General features: G+C 37.7%; 1 protein-coding gene across 2 annotated transcripts in view; it reads right to left on the reverse strand.

Moving 5' to 3' along the window:
* LOC106518319 (plexin-A2) overlaps positions 1-12528 on the reverse strand; it is a gene marked incomplete at its 3' end in the record, with an annotated part of 115173 nt that overhangs the window by 54376 nt on the left and 48269 nt on the right. For both annotated transcript variants that reach the window (XM_014009565.1, XM_014009566.1), the window contains 2 exon segments: positions 461-584; positions 5901-6001. In XM_014009565.1, coding sequence (XP_013865019.1) covers positions 461-584; positions 5901-6001 — 225 coding nt within the window.

Consider the following 12528-nt stretch of genomic DNA (forward strand, 5'->3'; position numbering starts at 1 on the left):
AGTCAGTCGTACACTTTGTGTTTAAAAGAGGACGTGTTAAAACACGGTTTAGTCAAAGGTAAACATGAAACGTCAAAGTTGATTACAAGTGGCCCTTCGAGGGCCACCATAACGCTCATGTGGCCCTCGGTGAAAATGAGTTTGACACCCCTGCTCTAAATGTTACTAATTTTTAAATGTACATCCAACAACTATTTTGTGTTAGTCTCAGTAAATAATCTACTGGTTAGTGGGATACATACACATGGGCAACAACATTATCACCTTTGGACAATAAAAACAAACACAGTGGATGGACAGAGAAACTCAGCCTCCCATTTTCACTTCACCCCTCAGAGAACGAACCTCTCCCAGGTTCACCCTTACTGTACTGTCCAAGGCTACTCAAGGTGATTTCTTAAAAACACTCCAGCGCTGTGAGTGGCAGCGCAGCGATTGGTGGAATGATGGGCAGACTCACGGGGACACTGTGTGCTGATACAGCGATGCTGTCGGGGTGAGCRATAACCTTCACGCAGCGGTCAATGTCGCTCGCAAAACGGAAGCTCTCTTCCGCCCGCGGGCACCGGTCCTTCCTTGAGCACCTGTGGACAAGAGTACAAAAAAAAGGTACCGTTTAGTGATGTAGCAAATTTAAAGTCAGGAAAACGAACATCAAAAAGCTAATTTTTTATGTGTCTGCACATCACAAGACACACAAACACGCAGATACAGCCAAAACTATTAATGCTCTGCTGCTTTTGGCAGCAGGCAGTAAACAAATAAATGCAAAACACCGTGCTAAATATGAATTCTTTTAAAGAGATGATAGCATTATTGTAAAACAGACACTTTCAGCATACAGATAAAGCAAACTATTCTAAACTAAGGTTTATAAAATTTCCCATACCAGCTTCTATAGTCATAATTTAACATTCTGTCAAATATTTTGTAGCTAATTCTAATTCTAACCATTGTGCTAATTAACAGTTCCTGAGGCTGTCTTTTTAATTTAATTACTACCAAAAGTACTGCAGATGCTAATGAGTCTTTATTCTTTATTTGTTAGATCAAATTTTAAAGCAATTATTGAAAAAAAAAACTTAAATCCTAGACGCTCCTAAGCACAATTAAAAGTAAGGAGAGAAAATGTTTGCAGCCCAGGAGGACCTCTGTGATGATAGACAGACAAGCAGAGTAAAAGTACATTTGAAGTACTAGTGGAGAGTGGAAATTTCAAGCAATTTGTCCAGTTGAACAGATGGGGATTAGTTGCTAAGATACTTTTTTTGTCGCTCTACTTATGCGGATGCATTTTGAAAGAGGCAATGTAGTCGTTTCATCTCTAAATGTTCAAGTAGAAACAGGCTGTTGAGGAAAAAAAAACGGAGTGTCTGCAGTAAAGTTGACCTGTAACTGAAAACTCTGGGAGTAATTTGCCTCTTTCTTTCAGTGTGAAACATTCACAATAAGGGGGAGATGGTGCTTAATACGAGCTCGGTTGCAGCTGAGGGGGTGGCAGCTCCTGAGAGGACTCAAAGAGCGMCGAGGCCTCTGCTGTAATTACGGCTCAGTGTGAAGGTGGCAGCTGCTGCTGGCTTGGCTCCTTGAGGCAGACCTCAGCTATGGGACTATAGACGGTCACCTTCTGACCACTCATCAGCTGAAGTGCCGGAGAAGAGGAAAAAAAACACCTTTCATCTCTCACTGTGTGTCTTTACCTTTTATTTTTGTCTCTTTCATGTTTGATCACATCTTTTAATCCTTTTTTTCTTTCAGGCTTTGTACGTGATCACAAACACCTCTTGCCTATTAGGTCCCGCCTACACARGAACGTTTTATAAATATGTAAAAGTTTTATTTGATTTAATTTGATTTGATTTGATTTATTGATTCAACAGGAAAAGATTACTAAAATTCAAGCCTGACTCAGCATAATTGCTGTTTTACAGCAGGTTCATGTTCTGCAGCACACAAAACACTCAGAAATACAGCATCACAATCACATCATTATTATTACACCATAGACACAAAGACAAACAAGCATACCAAATTTCAGGAAGGCAGCATTTGCAAAATAGGATGTCTAAATATGAGCACAACAAAAATTGTCCAGCAGATGGCAGACAAGATTCTTCTTAAAGGGCTGTAGTTTTGAAATGGACTTTATGTTTTGAGGAATGTCATTCCATGCTTTAGTATAAACATAGAAGAAAGACCTCTGGCCGTAACAGTTTTTAAAAGTTGGTAATATCACTTGTCCTTTTGTAACAGATCTAGTTGAATGACCACTTCCAGAATTTGATTTGGGCTACAATGCACAGAGAGTTCCATAATTGGCACCTTGGAAGATCTGAAAATATAAATTAATACCACTATACAAAACATAATTCTGAAAAGTCAAGGCATCAGACAATGAAAGAACTGTACAGTGATGAGTCCAACCAGGAAGTTTTTTATGAATTTTGTAGGCCCTGTTGTAGAGCCTAACTATGGGTTCTAAGATTTCATTTGTTGTAAGAGACCAAACAGGTAAACAGTACGACATGGTTGAGAGTATAATGGCATAAAGATAGATATTTGAAACAGAAGATGTCAGATTGGATCTAATTTTTGAATAAACGTATAATTTCTGTTTCAACTTAGTGGTTAAGACTTGTACATGATCACGATAAGTCAAATGAGAATCCAAAGTAATTCCAAGATATTTGTAGGTAATGACAATATCAAGGGGTTTGTTTAAAAAAGTGAGTTGATTTGTTATATTGAAATGTCTCCTGGGTGAGGAAAAATACATGCACACAGTTTTTTAACATTAATTGACAAAAGATTATCTTGAAGCCGACCATGAAATGTYTGAAGATCTGCTTGTAACTGACTATTAATAGATTCAATATTGAAATCAGACAAAAAAGAACAGTATCATCAGCATACTTTAAAATATTTGAATACTTCAATATTTTTGGAAGGTCATTTATGTATAATAGGAAAAGCAATGGGCCCAGTATGCTACCCTGCGGAACTCCCACGGAACAGGGCAGAGACCCGGACACAGAGCTTCCATGTTTCACAACCTGACACCTATCAGTCAAATAAGAGGAAAACATTTGAATTGCAGATGATGAAAGTTGAAAAGAAATCAACTTTTGTAAGAGAGTATAATGATCAACTGTGTCAAACGCTTTACGAAAATCAATATATACAGCACCAGTTACTTGACCTTTGTTCAAAGCAGCACCTATTTGTTCAGTGAATAAAATTAATGCAGACATGGTTGACCTTGACTTGCGAAAACCATGTTGGCCATTGCTTAGCATATTATTAGCTTCTAGATGCTGAAGTAGTTGATTAAAAAATGTTTTTTCAAGTAACTTAGAAAAAATAGGAAGAACAGAAATTGGCCRATAGTTTGAAACTTCTGTTGGATCACCAGATATATAAATTATTTATTCATTACCTTTTTTTTCAGCATATGGAAATGTCATTTTGGAAGCCCCTAAACTGTATTTTTCAAAAAAGGGTTTTTCAGACTGAGAAGATCTTTTTTAAAGGCATCCTTTTAAAAAAACTATTATTACAGTATGCTATGTGTCAATATCAAGGCCTGCGGGCCAAAAGCGATTCGCGGGTGACTCCCATCTGGTCCGACACTTGTTTTATTCTTTTAAACTTAATATAAAAATTATTGCTTTTATCAATGGTAAACTTTAAATTTATGATTAAATGCAACAAAATAAACAAATTTAAAAGGTGAAAGATGATAATACTTGTGCTGCCCCTGAGCTGTTGGCTTTAAGTAACTGAGCAGCTACTCACCACAACTCATCCGTGAATAAAACTCTTAGTTTTACTTATAATATTATTTCTGTATTATTTATTTYGGATTTAGTCAGTCATACATGTAATACTTTTCAGTGTTTATAACAGGATGAGTTAAAACGCTGTTTAGTTTAAGTTAAACATGTAGTGTCAAAGTTAATTACAGATGGYCCTTTGATTAAATTAGAATAAAAGCCTTTATTCTAACGTGACAAATGTGACAATAATGATGATTTCCACGCTGCTGCAGACATGAGAGGATTCAAGATGTATGTAGAGGTCGACTGATAAAAGCTGTGTTTTTCATGGCCAATGCCAATTTCTAGAAATCAGGGCAGCCTATGGCTGATATGTAGCACAAATTTTGTTATTTTTAGCAGTGGCGGATCTAAGATTTTTCTGAGTAAGGGGCCATCAAGGGGCCACAATATTCATAGAGGGGCCAAGTATTTGTTCAGCATACTTGCACACAAATTGCTGTTTTTGGTATAGTATTATATATTATACATATTTTACTAGTCACTCTTTTAAACACTTGTAATGTAACTTTAAAACAGCTTGCATTAAATTCTCCTTACCAATTTTACAWGCATTTTACRGTACAYAGATAAAATATTCTCAAACGCACARSATGTGAGAGAATCCAGCCATCATTTGTGAGTTGAAAGACTTTTTCTACAGGATTGTTCAAATTTTAAGAAAAGAAAAAGACGTCTGTCAGCTTGATTCATGCTGGACTGTTCTATTTGGCTCCTTAGTGCCCCTAGTGTTTAGGCATAGAACTGCACCCAGCATCATCACTCTTGGGCAAAGGACAGATGAATGACAGGACAGGGGCACTTCAGGGGGCCAATCAAATTTCAGTAGGGACTAATGCCCCTGTGGCCCCTCCCCTAAAACCGCCCCTGATTTTTAGTCAATATTGGCTGATAGAGTCTATCCTATGTGCATTCTCCRCACCCCGTTTCCTGTTTCTGGTGTATTTTTATGGCAGTATTACACCACCGCATACAGGCATTTTATGGATGAAAACTTAGAAAAAAACTGTACAGGGTTGACATGGTTATTTTTAGAACAACAAATAAAAAGTTTGTTTTTGAGAAGCATATTCCTGCGAAGACGAGGCATTAGATTAGTGCAGGGGTGCAGTTCTCCATGGGTGGGAAAGTGAGCTCAGTCAGTATGACACTGTGAGAGTCATTCAAAGAGCTGRAAAAAAAACCCAATTTGGATTTAATACGACAGAAAAACAAAGTAGCTTCATTCTGCTGTGTGAGGGATCATGATTCTTTTTGGGTAACTGGAGGCAACAGCAGCCTTTCTACTCACTGATAAGTGGAAGACACTAATTCAAATAAAGGCTGTAATGAGACTTTCAGACAAAGTGAGCTCTCAAAAAAATACAGCAACTGTTTAATGAGGTAATTTAGAATTTAAAAAGCATTATTTTTCTCCTCGCCAGATAAAATTGAGAGCTGCAATTTAAATAATGCTGATCGCCATCAAGATATTGCTGGCTGAATTGCAGATGTGGAACGATGAGACGGGGGATAAATCCCCGGCTGAGGTCAGCTTCAAACACAGCGCCTGGTTCAGAAACGTGCGCTTTTAATCTCCTGAATCCCCTCTGCTCCGTATCGAAGTGTTATGCAAGCCAACCTGGGGTCAGATAATTAAGATAGAGGAGATRAAGCTTGCTCCGTCAGGTCCAAAATGTTTCGCGGGTATGTCGAGGTGCAGCTGGTACACTCGCTGCGACTGCGAGGCTAATCCCTCCCTTTTCCATTAACACCGGTTGTCCTCTCTCTGGCAGACAATGGAATCTGGTGCTCGCACAGCTTCTGTTGTCTAAATAGTGCTATTTAGAGAGGATCACAAAGTCCTCTGACCACTTTCGGGTTTTTTGACTCTCCCGCTAAATGTTGATAACAGGAACTCCAGACATAAACATAAGAGCGGTGTATTAAACAACCCAAATTACACAACTAGAGGCTTAAAACCTCAGTCCTAGCTTTCTGCAAGCCGTTTGGTAAACAGTGACGTAGTGGTTTTAATCCATCTGCTTTGATGTGTGCATGAGAAGATAAAGGGAACAGACTCACATGTTGTACAGGACACACCAGCCACAGTGCGGATCACCGGAGCTGAGGCACTCGGCACAYGTGCTGTACTGCTCACAGGCCTCCACGGGGACCTGGACCACCTGAAACCAGAGGGACGACACAAAGGGTTAGGAGGTGGGAGGCCACAGCCAGTGTTGTTTTCGTTAATGATGACGATGACAAAATATTTTCGTCGACGTCCCCTTTTTTCATGATGATAACGAGACGGTTCTCTCACAGCCTGCGCCGCTTCGCAAAAAAAAAAAAAAAAAGTCCGTCCGTCAACTGTAGCCTAACCAGGGAGTAATGTCTCCACCATTTTTAAAAGCTGTTGCAGGTCCATTCTGAGCTCAGAAGCTGTTTGTTTACGTTTATGACGAAAGTAAAACTCTTTTCTGTTGTTTTGTTTTGTTTTTTTGGCGGGGTGGGTTAGCAACTGTGCATGTCAGTGCTTCTGTTCTGAATAAAAGCCTGGTGCATGTAAACACTCGTTTGCGCAAGTTTAATAGTCTACTAACTAAGTTTAGGACTGCATGATGTCTGTTTTTTATAAATAAGATGCATCTTCATCATCCTGGCTGACAAGTTTGAGTTGAACCCCTTTATTGTTTATAATACTGGGCATGTGTAGTATTGTGTATGTTCTTGAACTTCAGCAAATTCTGAGAAATAAAGCCACAAAGTGAGAATGTTTTTGTTTTGGACATTTTTAGCGTAAAACAAATTACGCAAATTTACAAATGTTAACAGAAATTACTCAAATTAATTTGTAAAGATTAATGTGTTGTCTTTTTTAAAGACTAAAACTAAACAATTTTTTAAAAGTTTTCGTTGACTAAAACTGGACTAAAACCATTAAATATAGAAATAACAAAAACTGGCTAAAACTAAGAAGTATTTTTGTTCAAAAGACTAAGACTAAAATTAAAACGGCAGTGAAAAACAATACTGGTCTACTGTGAAGTCAAAGGTCAAAATTTACCACCGTTAACAAAGTTTGGCTAAACGGTGAAGTAACTTTGTTCCCGCTCAACTCGAAGTGATTTCAWTTTAAATTCGGTCACGAAAGGTGGCGTTCAATATGCATTTCTTTAACGACTGCTTTTCCTATCATTTAACTACTTTTCGTTTATTTCTAATAGAGTTGGAAGGCACACCGCATGCTGCATCCTGAGATTTATTTTATTTTTTTCACAAAAAAACATGCTCTTCCTTGAATAAATGTCTGACAAAGCATTCCATTAGCTGCTGCTGGAGTCACTGCTGTACCACCCATGCACACCAAACCGGCCTGCGCCGCAGCCCRGGCCCGGCTATTTTCTCCTTGGTTATTATTCCAGGACTGTACATATGATGCAAGCAATTTCCTGATGTAAGCAATCACAAATGAAGAGTGGATTATGGATTAGAGTGTCTCCGGTGCACTTGATAGCATAAGTGGGTGCTCTCTCAGGTCTGCGTTGGCAAAATGGATTATCTGTTGCTCCCGACAAATAACTTTCTTTTTTTTTTAAAGCAGAATGCTCAGTGCGTTCCATTAGCAAAATGATTTTAGCGTGCGGGAGGGGCCGAGGGCTTTAATCCATGAAATGTTGTGGTTCAGAGCTCCTCTGAAGCTCACATCATTGCTCTGTGGATGGAAAGCAGCGTGACCTTTGCAAGGGGAGAGCTATGGATCTGCTTTCTGTGGGCTTGTTGAGAATAAAATGTGAAGCTTGCTCTGCACAATAGGCTTGATTTGTTTAGTGGATCTGATTTAGGCGGGAACTCTTAGCTGAAKCTAAAAAGGATCGTCCTTAGGTGAGGTCACACAGTGAGTTTGCACCAGTATCCTACGGAAGYGTAGAGCTGTCACATGACATAAAATTATGTTTAATCTGGATCTCGTTATAACGACAAAACTATCATGTGAAAACGAGAAAATATGTCGTTATAATGACAAAAATATCTCGTTATAATGAGAAAACTAGAAGCACTCAGAGTGCAAACCTCCACCAAGACCAATTTCCCCCATCCTGTAAGATTAAATGCGCAAAAGCAGAGATGGAAACACATTTGCCGAATAAGTTCTGACGTAGTGAACATTTAAGCAGCAGTATGCACGGGATTTCTTCTCGGTGGAGTCTAATGTGGAAAAAAAAAGTCAGACTCSTCACCCGACGTTATTCATCGTCAAACTGGTGTTGGATTAAGCTCCTAAGTTTTMATCAGTCACATTTCACCATGTAAAACATCTGTTTTATCYCCTTGTATGAGTTTGTAATGGTTTGACTCTCTTTATAAAGTGCTTCCTGGCTCCCCCCGTCTCCAAACTTTGAGGCCCGGCAGCTCTCTGTTTACAAGCCTAGTAGAGACAAACTGTTTTGATTGGTTGTTTCGGAAATGTGGTGTGTTTGAGAAAATGGGAAAAATAGGTTTCATGGTGCAGTCACRCACTTCCTGGTCACAAAACGTTCTGTAAATGCGCATATTATGGCAAAAAATTATTCATCATTAAATCTGGTTTTAACATTACTTTTATAAAGTTTGAAGTTCGTGCTGTCCAATCCAGCTCACAGTTTTTTTTACAGAAGCCCTGTGAATGCAACACGGCTTTGCCGATCTCAGAGTGTTAAAAGAAAAAAAATTCAYGTATCCGCATCGTGATCCGGAACATCACCAAAATTTAAAGTTGTGTTCATTGGCCCAGTACCCACATGTGGTAAACATGTCATGACAATCCTTCCACAAGTTTTTAAGTAATGTTGTCCAAAGACAGACAGACATGACCGAAAACATTACCTCGCCCTTGGCGGTGGTAACTATCTTGTAAAAACGAGACAACTATCTTGTTATATCAAGATAATCATCTCCTTATAATGAATGGTTTCTTCTGGTTTGTAACTTTGAAGTTTATTGCCTAGATGGCGTGATGGGGAACACGACTGAACCACTATATAAACAAAAACGAACAGAACACATTATTTGGGTTTGTGCTCAGAGCTTGCAGCTATTAACACTTCTTTAGCAATATGCACTCATCTGAATTCAGATGCTATTATTTCAAAAACATTATTCAGTACTAACATACTTTGTCATTTTTTAGTCTAGAAATGTGTTCCTCTTGCAGATTTTTTCTTCGTAAAAAGGCATATAGTGGTTCAGTTGTGTTCTCCATCATGCCATCCAGGCAATAAACTTCAGTGAAAGTGACAAGCCAGAAGAAACCGTTATAAGGAGATGRTTATCTTGATTTAGCAARATAGTTTTCTMATTTTTAGAAGAYAGTTTTCTCGTTATAAYGAGATCCAGTTTAAAAATAATTYTATGTCATGTGAGCTGGTGAAACCCCACGTCTGCTGAGCTCTTAATACTTCTCAGTTCGGTCCTTTTCGGATTAATTAAGATTAATGTTGCTGCTATTTATTATTATTAATATTAATATTACAACAAAGAACAACGGCATGATGATGTGCAGGGATGGGCGTGACAGAATCGATAGGAGGTTCTTAAAGAGACAGAGGCCAATTTCAAGGTGCTTAGAAACTGCTATGATGCAAAGTCAAATTATTTTTTTGATTTATACAAATTAACTGCATTTTCATAACAACTGAAGGTGACAAAGTTACTGTTTTTTGGTATAGAATTGAACTATATACCTGAGAAACAATAATACTGGCACTTATTTAAAGTTACCAGTGAACCCATGTTTTTGGTCTGGGACCAAGAGAAAAGCGACATGTGCACAGGGAGAACAAAGGCCAGGAACCTGTGAGCTGATAGCTCAAACCACTGCTAGTTTATTTTTTTTATAATGTTTKATAACTCTGTCCTTCATTCATATTTAACGTTCTGTATCTATTTATGTAAATGCCTTAAATCATTCATGACTACACAAAATRTTCAAAATTCATCAAGCTTTTGTTTTTCCCTGAGAAGGCGTTTTTTTAGGAAAGAAATGATGATTTTGTGCTAATACATAAATAGAAATCACTTGGTTAAAAAAAACACATGAAATCTGAGGCCGCCTGCTGTTGAATGCCTTTTAGCGATGTCTGTTAAGGATTRTTGTTGCATCCGCTTTTCAAGCTTTAGGATATTTTTTCTTCCTCTTCTCACAACATCTGGAGTGCCCTTAAACAAACATGTCATCTTATGATCTTAACGACTTGCTATCACTTTAATAGTTTTCATCTGGATTTACTGGAACTTTAGAAACGCTGATGGATGAGCATACAGGCATTTGGATCTCTRTAATTCTGTCATTTATCTTCAACATGACATTATCAAGTGCAGAGCATTCAGTTTGATTTTAGGCTTTGTTGTCACCCCAGAATCTGATATCAGTACAACTTGTTTTTAAGACACAACTTGCAAAATGAATTGTTTGGATGCAGTTCTGTAGTATTTTACATTTACATGCCAATAGAAATTGTTTTAGTTATCAGAAAGTGGGTAAATACAACCTCRAAGTGTAAAGCGTAAAAGCACTTTTACTTATTATATCATTTAAGGTGGTCCAGCTAATTAAATTTGCTTTATTAATTGATTGATCCTCATCATAGTACACGTTTTGTCAGTGTGCTGATCTGCAGCTCTCAGCTGTGTGTCTATATAATGTAAAATGGTATAAAAGASACATATAACCTGGGCCTACAGAAACAGTATCCAGAATAGGGTTATAAGGTCATTTCCAAACACATAATGATCCATCATTTCTATAGTTTGAAAAATTATGTCCAAGTGTAAAACTTTTAAGATGGTGCTCGGTCTTCTCAGAGGCAGGGGGGTCATAACTTCCTCCTCAGGTCAGACTGTAATGTTCGGGGAAAACAGGCAGAAAATCTGAGAGGTGCATCTACAGACTTCAGATATGTTAAATGTTAAARTTCATAACTGTTCAGTTTGAAAAACACTCAATAAATATGGCTTGTTTTGAAGGGTTGGCAGTATTTCTCTGAAGAGAACGTGGCTGCRCAGATTTCTTTTTAAAGGGATCCATGATTAGTTGTAACATTAGACTTTATTTGATAAACATATATTTTAACTGTAAAATAAAGACTGTAAAAATAATGTAGGCTGTTTAGTTTTGTACATTTTTAAAAATATATTTTAACACGGATGGAGCCATTTTATTTACATGCAAAGCATTCTGTGTAAATGATGACGTGGGTAGATCCTCGGTGCGAGGCTGCTAGCGAGCTATATCCACCCTGAAGGTTAATCTTGGACAATATCTGACGACGAGGACAACAGAGCTGCTTTATGGAAGAAGAACCTCAGCGTAGCCTGTTAGCCTTTGTGCTAGCACTGATGCTATATTGCCTTATATGTATTACCTCGGCGCTAGTGTGACAATAAACTGTTGTCCTCCATCCATATTTTCAGTTACAGGCTGAGTCATTTCTACCTTCTCCTCTCTGTCAACGCTCTCTGGTTTCATTTAAAAGAGTCGATCATCAGATATTGTCCAAGATTAACCTTCAGGGTGGATATAGCTCGCTAACAGCCTCTCACCGAGGACCTAGTTGATGTCATCATTTACCCAGAATGCTTTGCATGTAAATAAAATGGCCCCGTCCGTGTACTGTATTTTTAAACTTTTAGTTTAAAAATTATAAAAACTAAACATTCTACAGTATTTTTACAGTCTTTATTCTACAGTTAAAATACAGTATATGTTTATTAAATAAAGTCTAATGTTACATCTAATTGGGGATCCCTTTAAAATCTGTGTTTGTGCAAAGCACAAGAATTTTAGAACGTTTTCTTTTACGCCGATGAGTCCATAGTGGAAATGTTTGGCCACATATTCCACAGAATAATGTTTGGTTAAAAAAACAAACAGCAAACAAGCACAAACTCTTCCTTTGGCATCCACTTCGAGATGTGAAAACAGCTGAAAAATGAAAATGATCCACATGTTGAAGGCCCACTTAAAAAAAAGGATGTGCATAAAATGCTTCAAATCAACTGAATCACTTTTAAAATCGGGTGAAGACCAGATTGCTTTCTTCTTTTGGCTGCTCCTTTCGRGGTTTATCCAATTAAAATGCTGTTTGCACAATGAGCTGCACTGTGAAGTGTTGGTTAGCACTGCCMCCTCAGAGTGCAGTTTTAGTTGTTTTCTTTAACTAAATTTGGAAAAGCAAAACTGTCATCTAGCAAAGAAAAAAACTGTAAGAACTCGTTTTTTCTTAAAGTCTTTAGCAAAGTCTTTAAACACAGCTTGAGCTTTAAAGTCCTTATGGATGTTCATTAGGAACAGCTGCAGTTATTTAWAGCACCCGCCATTTAAAATGAGTAATTTATAGAAAGTGCTGAAAAGAATTCATAAAAAAAAACTTCCATGTTGGTAAAAATGGTCTTTTTTATTTCACACCTAAATCTGCTGCCCATTATTTTTCGTACAAGCTGGTTTCTGGAAATAAGTTGCGTATTTTTTATTTATTTATTTATTTTTTTTTTTGCACATGTAACCCCTGGAGTCCAGTTTCCAGTTGCTTTAAGAAAATAAGATCTCCTGAATATTCTAGGATCCTAGTTAGAATAATGTGATTATTGGGAGTTTTTGAATGCKCGTGCACATTTTAATCAAACGAACTGATTCAGTCGTCAAAGAGGAGGCCAACTGTAATAACAATATTAT

The sequence above is a fragment of the Austrofundulus limnaeus genome, unplaced genomic scaffold (assembly GCF_001266775.1).
Source record: "Austrofundulus limnaeus strain Quisiro unplaced genomic scaffold, Austrofundulus_limnaeus-1.0 Scaffold59, whole genome shotgun sequence".
Taxonomy (NCBI): domain Eukaryota; kingdom Metazoa; phylum Chordata; class Actinopteri; order Cyprinodontiformes; family Rivulidae; genus Austrofundulus; species Austrofundulus limnaeus.